Consider the following 16447-nt stretch of genomic DNA (forward strand, 5'->3'; position numbering starts at 1 on the left):
TCCAAAATCTCTAAACTATTCAGTTGATTTTTGGTAATATTTTATTCAAGTTTGTATTCTGGTAATACAATAATGTACAATCAGTTGTAAAGTGAAAAGTTTTTTTCATGTTGTTTAAAAAATCCTTTACTTTTGGGATTAATTTTTATAGGCATTGAAATATTTGAAATTGCATTTTCAATTCTCAAAAACAAATTTAGACCTAAACTTTTTTTTTAAAGTTCAATAAACTATATTTATAACCAAAATCATGCCATCTTGAGCCGGTTCTATCAAAAGACCGAAGTTTAAAAAAGAACCGCGGTTCTTTTTATTGTGAGCCACAGTTCTTTCGCTCTTTTCAGTGAACCGGCTCTTTGAGCGGCTCGCTCTTTTTTTGCCCACCTCTAGATAACAGCAGTTTTTTTTTCGCGTTTATAATCATTTATAGCTTGTTAGGGCTTGTTTAAGAGTCTTCACAGGTCACAGGTAACAAACTGAAACAGTTGCTTTTCTCCATACATGTTGAAAGCCCGGATTTGGAGCACCCTAATGGTCAGTCATAGGCAAGGGTCCTGATTGCTCAAAATCAACCATTCCATTCGCGAGCACAAATAGCAGGCGACGCGATACTGCCCTGATGAATTCCTACCGTTTGTCACTTTCAAACCATTCGCTCCCGGACACTCTCTCTTCTACTCTCCTTCTCTCTTTGATCGGCTCAGTCTCCGAACGGCTCAGGCAGGCCGAACGTTGCTGATCACTCTGAACTGAACACATTTTTTCTCTGATTCGCTGCGTTATGCTCATTGATTTGGGTTGCCTAAAATCAATGTAATCAATTAAATTGTGCATTTATTTTGATTTCATAACATTATAGACACAATTAAAAGAAATTTCCACCAAGAAAAATCAAATTGATGGCAAACTGAGGTCGTGAAGACAAAAAGACTGCCGCGCTGGCATTTTGTGAGAGTGGCTCTTCGCTGAGCATGATAGTGTGTGAGTGTCGTCGAGCGACGGAGTAGACAAATATTTTCACGATGTATTTGTTCGCTGAGTGAACAGTTCGAGCCCCTCGCTAGCTGCTTGCGAGTATCATTCGCTCATGAATGCTAGCGGGTTGGAATAGGCGACGCATGGATAGGCGATGAGTGAGTGGTTTCCGTTCAATGATCCGAAAATCAGGACTCTTGGTCATAGGCACTATTTTTTTAAATCGAAAGGTATATGAATTTTCTTCAAAGCTAAAAACCATCTCGAAAACGGAGCACTACATCGAAAAAAAGGAAGGTAACTGTAGAAAAATGCCTATGGTGGAAGAATGTAGAATTTATTACACCCTGATGTATCGTGCGTCTCCATTGGTTTAATAGTCAATTTGTTACATAAGCCACCGTGCTTCTCCACTGAAGTGAATGAGTCAAGGAAAGGTGTTTTTGGTGCCTCCAATCCTATTGATGTGATATTATTGAGAAAGTAGTAGGTAAGTAAGTAAGTAAGTAAGAAAAAGTAAAGCGTCTTTATTCATCCCGTATCTCCAGCTCCACGGCAATCTCCTCCATGCCCTCCATCTGCTCATCGATCAGCAGCTCATAAGTATCTCCCTCTCCCTGTTCTTCCTCCCCTTGCTCGACGATCCCCGGACCTCCCCCTCCTCCCAGCAACACCCCGGCAATCCGAACACCGCCCTTCATCCGATTCGACGGCCCCCGCCGGTTAAACTTCTCGTTCCAACTCTTGTCCTGCGGCTCCAGTCGGTGCGTGTACTTGACGTGGTTGGACAAAAAGTGGTCCTGGCTGTACCGGGCTGGACACAGCTCGCACCGGTGCACCTTATCCCCGTCGGCTACGTGACTCTCGACGTGCTTGATGAACACCTGTCGCGTGGTCAGCTGCTTCCGGCAGACACCGCACTGGTACGGATACTGACCGGTGTGGCGGATTTCGTGCTTGTACAGCTCCGTTGTCGTGCTGAACCGCGACGGACAGTGCCGGCAGGCAAAGTTGCGCACGCTGGTGTGGGTGTTTTGGTGCTTGCGCAGGTGAAAACTTCGCTTGAACGTCATGCCGCACACGTCGCACTTGAAGCGACGTTCCTCCGAGTGCGAAACCATGTGCGAGTACAGATTGGAGGCGGCCGGGAAGGTCACGTTGCAGATCTTGCACCGGTGCTGCTTGGGGCGCTCGTGTCGGGCGACGCAGTTGCGCACGTTCGACTCGTGTTTGTACTTTTTTCCGCACGTTGGACATGGGAACTCCGGGTGGGATTTGTGCGTGGCCAGGTGCACGGCGAGCGAGTTTTCCTGGGCGAAGCCTTTCCCGCACGTCTCGCAAATGTGTACCTTCTCGTAGTACACGAACCGTTGATGACCTCGCAAATCCCGCGCCGACTTGTATCTTCGATAGCACACGCCACACTCAAACGGCCGCTCCGTACTCTCCTCATCGTTTAGGTAAACCTTCGGTCTTCGCGCGTGCACCTCCTTCGAGTGCCGTTCCAGTTCCTCCTTCGAAGCGAAACCCTCCCGACAACCACAACAAACGAACGCTTCTCCCCCGGTGTGCGTCGCTTCGTGTTCCATCAGCTCTTTCAGAGTTCTCCGAGTCACGCTGCACTTGCCGCAAGCGAATAGCTTCTTTTCCGCTGCTTGCCGGAGGTGTCTATTGAGGTAAGCCTTGTTTCGGAACTGGCGGTAGCAACCCGCGCACTCGACCATCATCGCCAGATCGGGGTTGTTTGGACGCTGTGGCAGATGAATTTCCTGCTGGTGAGCGCGTAGCTCCGGATATGTCGGGTAGATCTTCGGACAGCCACAGCAGCGCAGGATGGAGACGGTGACTTCGTCGGTTTGTCTCGGTTGTTTGGACTTAAGCTTGCGGTACGGGAATCGCTCGTGATGGCGTTTCAGCGCCACGGTTCCAAACTGAGCGAAACACAGCTTGCACGAGTACTTCTTGCCTTCAGTCAATCGTCCATTAAAGATAAATTCTCGTTCGTGGTCCTTCGCGTGCGCCTTCAATTCCGACAGCCTCAACGAACTAAAGTCACACCCGCAGCATCGGTACCGATTGTCCCCGTGAAACTTCAGCTGGTGGTTCGCCAATCCGTTGCGCGAGGCAAACTTGCACCCGCAAAACTTGCAAGCATTCAACGGTTGAACGTTATTCCTTCCCTCGCGATGCGCTACAAAACCAGCCTCATCAAACACCTCAAAGCAAATGTTGCACTGCCTCCTCCCCGCAGGAATTCCCGTGACCAAAACCTTCGGCCGGTGACGCCGTCCAGCGTGCCTCCTCAGCTCATTCTCACTCGCGAAAGAGTCGTCACATCCGCAGCAAACAACTTCCGCAGCTTGAAGTTCTGCCTGCTCAATCTTCACCTCCGACTCCAGCTCAACCGATTCCTGCTCCTCCAAAAGGTACTCGACCTCGTACAGGCGGTCCTCATCCCCATCCTCCTCATACTGCCCACTTCCAACCGCCTTCGTCAAAATGTTACTCAACGTTTCGTGCGATTTTTGCGATTGTTGTCGCAAACTGAACGCCTGCTCCAGCTTGGAGAAACAAATCGAGCACAGCTGCTTGGGCATCAAGTCATCCTGCTGCACCTCGACCCCGCAAATGGTATGGAATGCTTCAAGCACCGGAAATTCCGGCTCCGAACCTTCCTAAAACATGATCGAAACTATCACCTCAATATCTTCAAAATTAATTTTAAACCGATTTCAACTCACCTTCTCCCGGGGGAAGATGTCAATTAGCAGCCGGTCGATGTCGCCGGCGGAACCGGTCAGACAGATCCGGCAGATTGATTCGACGTTGTCCATCCGGATGGAAAGAACGAAAAAATCAGGGAATCCGCGGAACAGAACGGCGAGTTTGTTGATGTTTGAGTGACAGTTTTCTGTTTACTGTTGTTGTTTGGAAGTGTGGCAGTGCTGCCAGAGTTGGGTTGGAGTTAATGGCTGCGTACTGTGATTAGGGTGCTTTTCTAGAGTTTTTTTTGATTAGGTCCTATAAACATATGAAAGACAATAGTTTATTGGTCCTTTTCAAAAAAACTCTAGTTTTGAAAAAAAAAACTTTTCTTTCATTCAAAATCATTTAAAACTTGAATAAAAAATATCTGTAGTTTTTTTTAAAGGTCAAATAAACCAAATTTTCAGTTTTTACTTTTTGGGTGTTTTTTAATACCCCTGACTCAAGGCGGTTTCAGAAACACCCAAAAAGCAAAAACTGAAAATTTGGTTTATTGGACCTTTTCCAAAAAAAACTCCAGATATGAATATTTTATTCTTTTATTCTTTTATTCTTTTATTCTTTTATTCTTTTATTCTTTTATTCTTTTATTCTTTTATTCTTTTATTCTTTTATTCTTTTATTCTTTTATTCTTTTATTCTTTTATTCTTTTATTCTTTTATTCTTTTATTCTTTTATTCTTTTATTCTTTTATTCTTTTATTCTTTTATTCTTTTATTCTTTTATTCTTTTATTCTTTTATTCTTTTATTCTTTTATTCTTTTATTCTTTTATTCTTTTATTCTTTTATTCTTTTATTCTTTTATTCTTTTATTCTTTTATTCTTTTATTCTTTTATTCTTTTATTCTTTTATTCTTTTATTCTTTTATTCTTTTATTCTTTTATTCTTTTATTCTTTTATTCTTTTATTCTTTTATTCTTTTATTCTTTTATTCTTTTATTCTTTTATTCTTTTATTCTTTTATTCTTTTATTCTTTTATTCTTTTATTCTTTTATTCTTTTATTCTTTTATTCTTTTATTCTTTTATTCTTTTATTCTTTTATTCTTTTATTTTTTATTCTTTTATTCTTTTATTCTTTTATTCTTTTATTCTTTTATTCTTTTATTCTTTTATTCTTTTATTCTTTTATTCTTTTATTCTTTTATTCTTTTATTCTTTTATTCTTTTATTCTTTTATTCTTTTATTCTTTTATTCTTTTATTCTTTTATTCTTTTATTCTTTTATTCTTTTATTCTTTTATTCTTTTATTCTTTTATTCTTTTATTCTTTTATTCTTTTATTCATTTATTCTTTTATTCTTTTATTCTTTTATTCTTTTATTCTTTTATTCTTTTATTCTTTTATTCTTTTATTCTTTTATTCTTTTATTCTTTTATTCTTTTATTCTTTTATTCTTTTATTCTTTTATTCTTTTATTCTTTTATTCTTTTATTCTTTTATTCTTTTATTCTTTTATTCTTTTATTCTTTTATTCTTTTATTCTTTTATTCTTTTATTCTTTTATTCTTTTATTCTTTTATTCTTTTATTCTTTTATTCTTTTATTCTTTTATTCTTTTATTCTTTTATTCTTTTATTCTTTTATTCTTTTATTCTTTTATTCTTTTATTCTTTTATTCTTTTATTCTTTTATTCTTTTATTCTTTTATTCTTTTATTCTTTTATTCTTTTATTCTTTTATTCTTTTATTCTTTTATTCTTTTATTCTTTTATTCTTTTATTCTTTTATTCTTTTATTCTTTTATTCTTTTATTCTTTTATTCTTTTATTCTTTTATTCTTTTATTCTTTTATTCTTTTATTCTTTTATTCTTTTATTCTTTTATTCTTTTATTCTTTTATTCTTTTATTCTTTTATTCTTTTATTCTTTTATTCTTTTATTCTTTTATTCTTTTATTCTTTTATTCTTTTATTCTTTTATTCTTTTATTCTTTTATTCTTTTATTCTTTTATTCTTTTATTCTTTTATTCTTTTATTCTTTTATTCTTTTATTCTTTTATTCTTTTATTCTTTTATTCTTTTATTCTTTTATTCTTTTATTCTTTTATTCTTTTATTCTTTTATTCTTTTATTCTTTTATTCTTTTATTCTTTTATTCTTTTATTCTTTTATTCTTTTATTCTTTTATTCTTTTATTCTTTTATTCTTTTATTCTTTTATTCTTTTATTCTTTTATTCTTTTATTCTTTTATTCTTTTATTCTTTTATTCTTTTATTCTTTTATTCTTTTATTCTTTTATTCTTTTATTCTTTTATTCTTTTATTCTTTTATTCTTTTATTCTTTTATTCTTTTATTCTTTTATTCTTTTATTCTTTTATTCTTTTATTCTTTTATTCTTTTATTCTTTTATTCTTTTATTCTTTTATTCTTTTATTATTTTATTCTTTTATTCTTTTATTCTTTTATTCTTTTATTCTTTTATTCTTTTTTATTCGAGAATTTAAAATTATAGTTTTTGTTAAATTCGCAAAATTTCAAAGAACATAAAGAATTTTAAAAATATATATTTTTTAATACTGCATCCTTAAATGCCGCTTTTTTGCCGACAATTCAAATTTCGAAAAATCAAACAACTGAAAAACATTTTTGGGTTCTTTTTTAAGGTTAATATCAAAATTTTAAGAAAAATCAAAGAAATTTTTTCAAGGTTTTCAAATACAGCGTGGAATTGTTAATTCGAATTTCGCTACATCGAATGTCCGCTAATTCGAATACTCGCTAATTCTAACGTTTTCGAATTAAACAGCACTCAACCGTCAAAACCAGAAGTCAAACTGATGTTGACGTTTCAACACAATTCTTCGACAATTTCCTAACACGTGATTTCAAGCTTTTGACAGCTGTCAGCCGTACAAATGCAGTTAACGAATCAGCTCTGTAATCGAGTATGAACTGTATTGAATTTTTAATTTCGAATTTTGGAAAAAAAAAATATGTTTATGTTAAAAATATTAACATTTAAAAAAAAGCATTTCTCAATATTAAAATTTCGACAATTTAAAATTTTTAATTTTAGTGTTTGAAATTAAAGTTTAAAATAGATTTTTTTATTTTTTTCTTATTTGAGATTTTCCCAAAGGGGATGACAATTCGTGATTTGATAATAATCGCATCAAATCGCGTTGCCAAAAATCCATTTATCAATCAATTTTTGATCTTTACAAACCATTGGAAAGAAGAACTCTTAATTTTTCCGAAAATTCTATGGTTGGAATTGTGACTTTTTGATGTGACTTTGCCAATGTTTTTTTTTAAATCTAGAGTTTTTTTTGAAAAGGTCCAATAAACTATTGTCTTTCATATGTTTATAGGACCTATTCAATTTTTTTATAGAAATGTCATTTTTTCTGGGATCAACTTTGGCTGTGTTTCTTATGGTCTATCTACAATCACTTTACTTAGAAAATTGCACTTGGCTTAGGAATTTGAATTAATGGAAATTAATTTGAACTTCTAAAATTGAAAAGTATTCAAATTAGAAACTTGACGTATGGTGTTGGAAATTTCAAAATCTACGGTAAGTTGACGTTTCTATATCAAAGGTATATACAAACAACTGCATAGCAACGTATATCAACACATAAAGTTTTCTAAGTTGATTGTAGATGACGGCCATTAGTTGCGTAAGTATTGCGCGTATTCCCGAGAAAGACACGCGGCAAACCAGCCTCGAAACGACGCGCCGCACTTTCGGCAAATGCATGCTGTCAAATCCCATATTGCGCGTTTTGTTTTTGTTGATCTTCTTCTTCGAATCGCCTGGCTTTGTTGTCAGGTATGTTTTATATTGCACCAAAAGTGCAGAAAATCGCTGGCAAAAATGTATATGGCATATTCTAAAACGTCGCGCGGCGTGTACCTTTGAAAGAAACGGACAATTATTTATCTATTTTACTTTACTTAACTATTCTAAGCTAAATGATTGTAGATAGGCCATTACTAACATTTCCTCTATATTATGTGAAACAGACTATGCGTCTTAGCATTTTTTAACAATTTAAATGATAAAACCAACCAACAAAATTTCTGCACAGTTTCAACTCGAGGGGAAGCATGAAGTTTGAGGGCCCTGAAAAAACACGTGCACTTTGAAGTTTTCAAAAATATTTAGACAGGGACGAATGGTTTTTCTTCGAAGTTTGTATGGAGAGTTACACTCAAATCCCGATGGTTTGACACCAACTGTTGTCAAACGAACGGAGTCACTGTTTGGTTTGACACCCCTTCTACACGGAGTTCACACACACTATCAAACGTTTATTTTGATAATGTGCTTTAGGCGCCGTGTTCAAAGTGACAGTTCGTCACTTTTTAGTTTGACTTTGACCAACCAACGGGGTACAAACTAAAAAAGTGTCAAACGAAACAGTGACCAACCACCGGGGGTTGAGTGTAGTGCTGTTCGCTACTCCCACATACTGCATGCAATTTTTTGATTGTATGCATCAGCGGCGATCCGCCCTAATTCTCCATACAAATTTCGGAGAAAAACCACTCGGTCCTGTCTAAATATTTTTGAAAAACTCAAAGTGTACGTGTTTTTTGGGGACCTCAAACTTCATGCTTCCCCTCGAGTTGAGCCTGCGCAGTCATTTTTGTCCATTTTTGTAGGTCAGTGTAATGGTATCGTTCTATAAGGCTTTCTAGGCCCAGTGAAAAAAATATAATTTAACCCAAAAATTAAGAACTTCTCGTCACGGTGTCCTGATGCAAACAATCATCGAGCTCGAGCTGTCACAGCCCTGCGAAGTATGTTGTCTGACATATCGAGCTATCAGTCAAAAAATCCAGCTAGAAGTCGCCGGACAAAAAACTTTTGCTAGAAAGAGATAGGAAACCTGATGCAAACAAACGTCCAGCTGTAATGTAAACATACTTTGAATGTGTTAGTAAATTTCTGACTAGAATGCCTTATAGTAAAAATTGTGAAAAACAAGCAAAAAATTTAAAAAGTGAAAAAAAATTTGGGCAGTAGAGGGCTAGGTAGAGGGTTATCCGGTAAAAAACAATGATATTGACAATCCTCATCAACCCCCTGGAAACAGCCATCCGCCACACCCTTACCAAAAATCATGATTTTTTGAGTTCCAAATCCCACTTTTCATACGATTTTTTCAGTTCAACCCATATAACCATTTTTATGGTTGTAGTACCTGAACTCAAAAAATCGTATGAAAAGTGGGATTTGGAATTCAAAAAATCATGATTTTTGGTAAGGGTGCACAAACGGTCACAGGACGCAGCCACATGCCAGTGACGTTTTCACGTTCGACGTCGTCGATCGGTCGATGTGTCAAATCGAAACTTTTTTTTCTCCAGCCTGCGGAAATCGGTGTTTCGGTGCCGAAATAGTGGCCAAAATGGTTCCAATCGCTTAAAATTCCACCCGAAGCTAGTGTCCGCGAGTGCCCCAACGTGTCCGCGTTCCGGATTGACCGGAGTTTGCAAAGCAAGGTGTGATTTGTGGGAGTTTTCAACGGGGACAAAAGTGCTACGTCAAAAGTGGAAAAGTTAAAGAAAAAAACACCAAGTTCCACGAAGAAGCAATAAGAACCGTCGCGAGGTCCACGGAGGCCGGAGAAAATAGACAGGAGGGCAGAGGGCTGCCGTTACTTCACGACAAGGGGAATCCATTTGCGTTGCCTCTCAAGTTTTTAATCTGGGCACGGTTTAACGAAGCGAAAACAATCCGATTCGGTGGCCACCGGAGGAGGAAGACGTGGAGAAGTGGAAGGGTTGGTTGGCCCCAAGACGTAATGGCGAAGACAAGTTCCAGAACAAACATGGGACCGCTTGCCGGCATTTTGCTGGTGACGGCACTGCTTTCCGGACCGGCGAGTGCCTTCTATCTGCCCGGATTGGCCCCGGTCAACTATTGCCGGCAGTCGGAGATGCAAAAGTCCTGCAAGGTGAGTGTTTAATGACTTCTTGCACCTTCTCTTCAGTTTCCGGAGAGTGACAACTCATCAAATCGTGAATTACTCATTCGCGGGCATGGTTTTTGATTGAAGAGGGGAAGAAGGCATTAAATGGGGGAATCAAGTTGTCTTGATATCTCTATCGAATTACTCCAACTCAACAGCACCGACCAAGTCATCAGCGGGGTTGTTTCAGATAAGGTTATCACCACGCGCGAGAGGGTTGTGCTGCGGTTTTTGGAGAGATTCTTTTTCCCTATTTTATATTTGTGGGGATTTTTAAGCCAAACAACTCTTTCCGATCGATGTAATATTTGCCAAATTAAAAGCAAATGCAACTAATCTTTATCGCGTTGTTGTAAATTGAGTGGAATTTCCATCGGAATGAAGCAAACTTGTAAACACAACTAAATTTAAAACCTCAAATTTTACCGATGCATAATGTTCATGCATAATAATTATTATTATCCATTTCAAAATGCATGATTTTCAATTATAATCAGTATAAACTTGTTGAAATGTAAAATGCACTTAAAAAGGCATTTGAACGCCTTAACTACCAAACTCGGTAAAGAAGTTGGAAATTCCATGCAAAAAAAGCAATTTTTTTCGAGCTTTGGAGTGTAGCTAGGCGTTAAATAAAATATTTGCTGTGTTTGGAAATATTCCTCCCCATTAAGAAATTTTTACCGGCTTAAATGTTTAATTTTTTGAGGGGAAACGTCTTGAAAAGTTTTTTTTTGCAATTCCGTCGTGAAACTACTTACTTTTCCTGTGATTCTTGAACGACGAATTAGCATACTTTTCTGTACCAAAAATAACAGAATCGAATAGCAACACTTTTCAAAATAAATGCTGAAAAGTTCTACTTTTCAGCACTGAAATGGGTGCTGAAAAGTTGAACTTTTCAGCACTTGTTTCGAAAAGTAACACTTTTCAAATTTTTTTTTTGATTTATACGATTTATTGACAAAATACATGAAAATTCGACTTAACATTTCACTCAATGGGTGTTTTTCGAAATTGCAAAAAATGTTGTATGGAATTCGTTGCAAAACTTGATTTTTTCAGCACTCGTCGTATTTATCCAACTCGGTGAACCTCGTTGGACAAATGTACGACTCGTGCCCTCGTGCTGAAAAAATCCTCTTTTTGCAACTTGTTGCATAAACTACTATTTTTAAATCGCTTTTATGGTCTTTCCAAAAATTGTTTTTATTTCACTCAAATGACGTAAAAGTAACTTTTATTTATAATACCAACAATTTATTGCAAACAAGGTTGTTAACAATAAAATTATCGAGGCTCGATAACGATAACGATAGTTATCGTTATTTTTTGAAAATGTAGTAAGTTTCAAAGCATAAATATGTACTCAAAATTGTATGTATGTATGTATGTATGTATGTATGATCCCCATACCCGCAGGCAACTTGGTCCTGAAACACATGTGAGCGCTAGGTGAACAATTCGATCATCTTTTACTCCGTAATCTGTACACCCACGTGCATAAGTTTTTTTGCACGAATTTTAGTGCTACAAATACCGGCGCATAGAACAAAATGGTTTCCCTCTTCCCTCCCCAAGCGCCGGAAATCTGTAGCGGGTGTAGGGACACTTCGCATAGACGCCCTTGCTCCCATCATGTCACTGAGGGTATGGAGCGACGAGAAATTAATAAGCATGCCCCCCCAGTCGAACCTTCATTAGAGAAGCAGGCAATCCACAACTCACAGCGAACGACCAAGGGAACACCCTACCGCGTATATAGTAAATTGGCGTGGTTAGTCTTAAATGGAATGTATGAATGTTAGAATGAGTGACAGTGTATTTTGATATAAGAAAAGGAGCGATCTCACCAAATCGGGAATCTTCAACTCCGGCATCATCGGTCTTGAAATGTCACTTGAATCTTCTTGGAATTCTGTTATTTGCTGAACTACCGGCAACCAAATTGGTACGGAACCAAAACAGCAAGCAACTTCCTGGATTCCGGTGAAATCTTGAGGGACAAGTCAGGTGTTGGTGAAAGTAACCTATCCTGGCCTGGCTGATAATCTTGAACATCAGGACTGGAACCACACGACGTTTTAACCGATGGTAACTTAGTGGTGTGCACCAGCTGCTGCTTATCCGCCGATATTGTCCGCAATCGCCATCTCCTGGGCGTCACGAGGATCTTCCACTGCTATCGCTATCACTGGCTACCAGCAGTATTACCGGCTAAATATCCTTACTTTCTCTAACTTTGTATTTTTTAATCAATTATTTTAGGGTTGAAAAATGACATCTTGAAAATATACGTCCAGTCTCGCGCACGGATTGCTTCGATTTCCAGTAATACGGCAGACTCTCTATATGTCGATCGCATAAATATGTACTCAAAATTGTTCACAAAATACATTGCAAAATACCGTAATTTTTCGAAAATACTCAAATTTTCTTAATTTACAATATGGTTATCAAACGATGCGAAATTTTGTATGCTTTTTACTGTATTAGAGTTTTTTTTGTAAAATAATATTTGTATTTGTATTTTATTTTTCAAAAATATACCGAAGGTACAACCTTTTTTGTGGGTGTATCCCATTTGGCATAATGCCATTTGGCATAATGCCGTTTGGCATAACGCCGTTTGGCATAATGCCGTTTGGCATAATGGACGTTTGGCATAACGGTCATTTGGCATAATGGCCATTTGGCATAATGGTCATTTGGCATAATGATATTAAATTTTCAAAATTATTTCAATTCCATAGACTGGGATCAATCGGCACTACAGTTTGAATGAGGACAGCAGTTTTCAGTACATTTTAAAGCTTGACATTTAGAAAACGATGCACTTTTTGAATGTTACAGAATTTATAACACCACCGCTGGAAATTTAAACTTTTTCTTCAAGCTGAGAATTTTGGCTCGAACCTCGAGTCGATCTGGTTCGAGATCGAGCCTGATCGAGTCGAGGCTCAAGCAAAATTCTCTGCAGTAGCAGCAAGTGCTGCCAGAAGAGCTTACAGAAAAAGTTGAAGTTTTCAGCGGTGGTGATATAAATTCTGTAGCATTCTTAATATTTGACGAATCTTTCCGCACTCTTCGGTTCCCTGGTTGTTCCTGGGTTGTGCCCTGGAACACGAACTATGAGCTCGTGAGGTTGATTAAAAATTCAAAAATCATTAAGGGACTCAAAACTCAAAACCAAAACGCACCGATTATGCGGGTTTAAATCCCAATTAAATTTCAAAGTCAAAGCGCCAGGTCCTGTCACAATCATATTTGGGATTCGGGCTCAGTGCATCCAGGGGATCATGCCCTGAAATGTACGCGAAATTCACTCATTTTGTTACATCATGCCAACATATACTCGTTCATATTACACAGAAAAAAAAGTTGAATTTTGGAATGTTGAACATTTGGTTGGTTGAATATTACTCATTTTTTGAGTGATATTAATCAAAAGTTGTTTAAAAATGTGAACCTGATGAATATTCATCAGAAACCGATGAAAATTCACCAATTCCTGATGTAATATCACACATTTTTTTCGCCACAAAATCTGTCACCATTTCCCGATGAATATTACCATAATTTGTTTTTCTGTGTACAGGGTGAATATTAATTGAATATTTTATCAGCAAGTGGCGCTACTTCCATTCAAATATACACAAAAGTGAGATTTCTATTTGAAATTTAAGGCATTCCACTTTGTTATATACGTAGAAACATATTAATTCACCGTCTTCAGCTTTGGATCTAACCCAAAAGAGCTGTGGGTCATTTTTTCTAAACTCTCAACTGCTGACTCAAGGTTTATATTTCCTTTAAAGAAATGAACACTTTCTTGACTTGTGACAACTGCTGATAAAAGTTGAATTTTCCTTCTAAAGTTGAATTTTATTCATTAAAAAGGGGATAATGCGCTTCAGCGGTGGTCACAACTCAAGTGAGTTTTCCCTTCCTTTAAAAATATTCACCTATATCAGCAGTCAAAGAGTTTTCCCTTCTTTAAAGAAGGGAAAATTCAACTTGTATCAGCAGTCAAGAGAGTTTTACCTTCTTTAAAGAAGGGAAAATTAAACTCATGTTAGTAGTTATCTCAAGTCAAAGAAAGTTTTCACTTCTTTTAAGAAAGATAAATTCAACTTGTGTCAGCAGTTGAACTCCCTTGACTGCTGATATGTGTGAATATTTTTTTAAAAAGAAGGGAAAACTCGATTGAGTTGTGACCACAGCTGAAGCGCATTTTCCTCTTTTTTCTGTGCAGTTATGGCAAGCCTAGAAAGTGTCCCTTTCTTTAAAGGAAATATTAACCACAAAGTAACCCAGAGTGACCAGTCCGAAGAAAGTCATTTCAATTCTTGGCTCCATAAATGTCGAACATATTTGGCTCAATCTAGAGCACTGGGAACAATATTCAGCATGTGGAGCAATATTTTGAACAAACGTTTCATGTTCTAGGCACCCATAGCCACACAGAAAAAAATCAATTCTCGAAACCGTGAAGTCAGTTCACGATTATGAGAACCACGAAGGAATATATTCACGTTTATGGTGCAAATGCACCATACTCATGAATAAATTCCTTCGTGGATCTCATATTCGTGAACTTAATTCACGATTACGGGAATTGTTTTTTTTCTGTGCAGCAGTTTTTAAATCAAGAAAAAAAAATCTTAAGGAATGAAAAATCAGCTTTCGCCGGCAGTTATCACAACCTAATGTGGTCTTCTTAAAGCAATTACAATATTAGACTTTATTTTGAAATTTTAACATCATTATGCCAAATGACCATTATGCCAAATGGTCATTATGCCAAATGACCGTTATGCCAAACGTCCATTATGCCAAACGGCATTATGCCAAACGGCGTTATGCCAAACGGCATTATGCCAAATGGCATTATGCCAAATGGGATACACCCCTTTTTTGTATATATTGACTTAAATGATAAGGACCTAATGTTTCACTATTTCACAAAATACCGATTTATTTTCGAAAATTCTCAAATTTTCAAAATTTGCAATATGGGTATCAAACGAAGCAAAATTTGGTTTGCTTTTTCACCTTAATAGAGTTTTTTTTTTAAAGTACTATTTTTTACAAAATTCTGTATTTTTACGAAAGTAGAGACTCGATTATCCGAAGGCCTCGGAAAAATTTCACTTCGGATAAGGCCGATGCAAATATTTAAAAAAGTTTTTGTCCCTCGGCTCTGGCCGAGGTCAAGGGGGGGGGGCAAAAAAATAAAAAAAAATATAAAAATTTTAATAACAAGCCATTGTCTTCACATTCAAATGAAAAAAGTGTTTTAAAATGCATTTTACACTACACAGAAAAAAAAAATGATGGTAATATTCATCAGGAAATGGTGACAGATTTTGTGGCAAAATAAATGATAAATTTTACCCCAGAAAATGATGAATTTTCATCAGTTTTTGATGAATATTCATCAGGTTCACATTTTTACACATTTTTTATGTAATATTACACAAATAAAGAGGTAATATTCAACCTACCAAATTTTCAACATTCAAAAATTCAACTTTTTTTTTCTGTGTAGTTCAGTTGTTTTGCAATCATTAGTTTTCAAAAAATCTAAGATCTGACAAAAACAAAAATTGTATCGAAAAAAAAGATTTAGCATCGAAAATTTTCAAAAAATCTTAAGATTTTTTAATAAACCCAAACATGCTAAAAATGATTTTAAACGCAGAAGAATGTATTTAAATTTGATTTCAGCTGGTTGCACTTGAATTTTCATTGAAATTCTGAAGTTTATTGTAAAAATATTTTTTTTGCCCCCTGATTTTTCGAGCCAATTTTGAAGGGGGGGGGGGGGGGTGGGGATGACAAAAACTTTCAAAAATATTTGTACCAGCCTAATCAAATTACGAAAAAATATTTTTTTTCGTTGTCTAATTTTTGATTGTCGAGCTTAGGTATGACCCCTAAACTACGCTAAAATAATTAATAATTTTTAAATCCAAGATGGCGGTCAAAATGGCAGTGATGCAATATTTAAAAAAATGCATTTTATTTTTTAATAGGCAAACAAAAACTCAAATTTTACTAAAATGGGGTCGTAGAACTCAAATTTAATGTTAAAAACATGAAAATGAAAAAATACGAAAAAAAATTGTTCGTGATTCGATTATCTGAAGTCCCATACAAACCCCCATAAAATATGGGTATCAAACGATGCAATTTCAGTGTCTTGCGAACCTTCGTGGTGAACGGACACTAGAGCTGCGGTATTTTTTACTACCTAAGCTCAGAGTTATTTCAAACAAAATTCACAGTCTTTTTAAAGACTACCTGAGTTACTTTCTAAAATTCTAAACAGTCTTTTCAAGACTAACCCCACCTGAAATTTTGTTGTATTTTACAAACGAAGCCATCTTTTTAAGAGAACTTTGCTTGCAAAATGCGTCAAAACAAAGGTAAACGCAAATCTTCTGAAGATTTGGTCGTTACGTCGGTGAAGCGTTTGAACGCTAAATCGGCTAACGGAAACAGAAAAGAAAACAGCCTCTTCTGAGGTCTGATTCTGATTCTGAAAGTGAGGTCAATCCTCAAATTCCATTGGCAAACAGTTTCGGTGTTTTATCCGAAACTGTTGACAAGGATCCTTCTCCTCGTACTGAGCCTTCTGCCGTCGAGAAACGAGTAAAGGCTCCGCCAATTGTAGTGACTTCCGTCTCCGATTTGGCCAGCTTTCGAACGCAACTGAAGAATTGCAAGGAAACTTGCAATTTGAAGGTTTCGTTCCAGCTTGGTCGAAGA

General features: G+C 36.5%; 2 protein-coding genes across 2 annotated transcripts in view; one reads left to right on the forward strand and one right to left on the reverse strand.

Annotated features, from left to right (window-relative positions):
* Window positions 1-1488: 1488 nt before the first annotated feature.
* Window positions 1489-3876, reverse strand: LOC6036049 (zinc finger protein 11). Its single transcript, XM_001846099.2, has 2 exons — window positions 3717-3876; window positions 1489-3650 (listed from the first exon to the last, which is right to left on the reverse strand). The coding sequence occupies exons 1-2, from the start codon at window positions 3807-3809 to the stop codon at window positions 1503-1505; spliced, it is 2241 nt and encodes a 746-aa protein (XP_001846151.2). The 5' UTR covers window positions 3810-3876; the 3' UTR covers window positions 1489-1502.
* A 5136-nt stretch (window positions 3877-9012) lies between these two features.
* Window positions 9013-16447, forward strand: part of LOC6036048 (transmembrane 9 superfamily member 2) — a 39116-nt gene continuing 31681 nt past the window's right edge. Inside the window, exon 1 of the mRNA XM_001846098.2 lies at window positions 9013-9658. Within this exon, the coding sequence (XP_001846150.2) occupies window positions 9506-9658 (153 nt within the window). The 5' untranslated portion in view covers window positions 9013-9505. The remainder of the gene's footprint in view (window positions 9659-16447) is intronic.

This window comes from Culex quinquefasciatus, chromosome 2 (genome assembly GCF_015732765.1).
Source record: "Culex quinquefasciatus strain JHB chromosome 2, VPISU_Cqui_1.0_pri_paternal, whole genome shotgun sequence".
NCBI classification, from domain to species: domain Eukaryota; kingdom Metazoa; phylum Arthropoda; class Insecta; order Diptera; family Culicidae; genus Culex; species Culex quinquefasciatus.

Bases quoted from the DNA above. Each gene is read 5' to 3' on its own strand.
- LOC6036049 (XM_001846099.2), bottom strand. From the start codon at position 3,809: ATGGACAACGTCGAATCAATCTGCCGGATCTGTCTGACCGGTTCCGCC. The intron at 3,651-3,716 runs GTGAGTTGAAAT...ATCATGTTTTAG, and splicing joins ACATCTTCCCCCGGGAGAAG to GAAGGTTCGGAGCCGGAATT.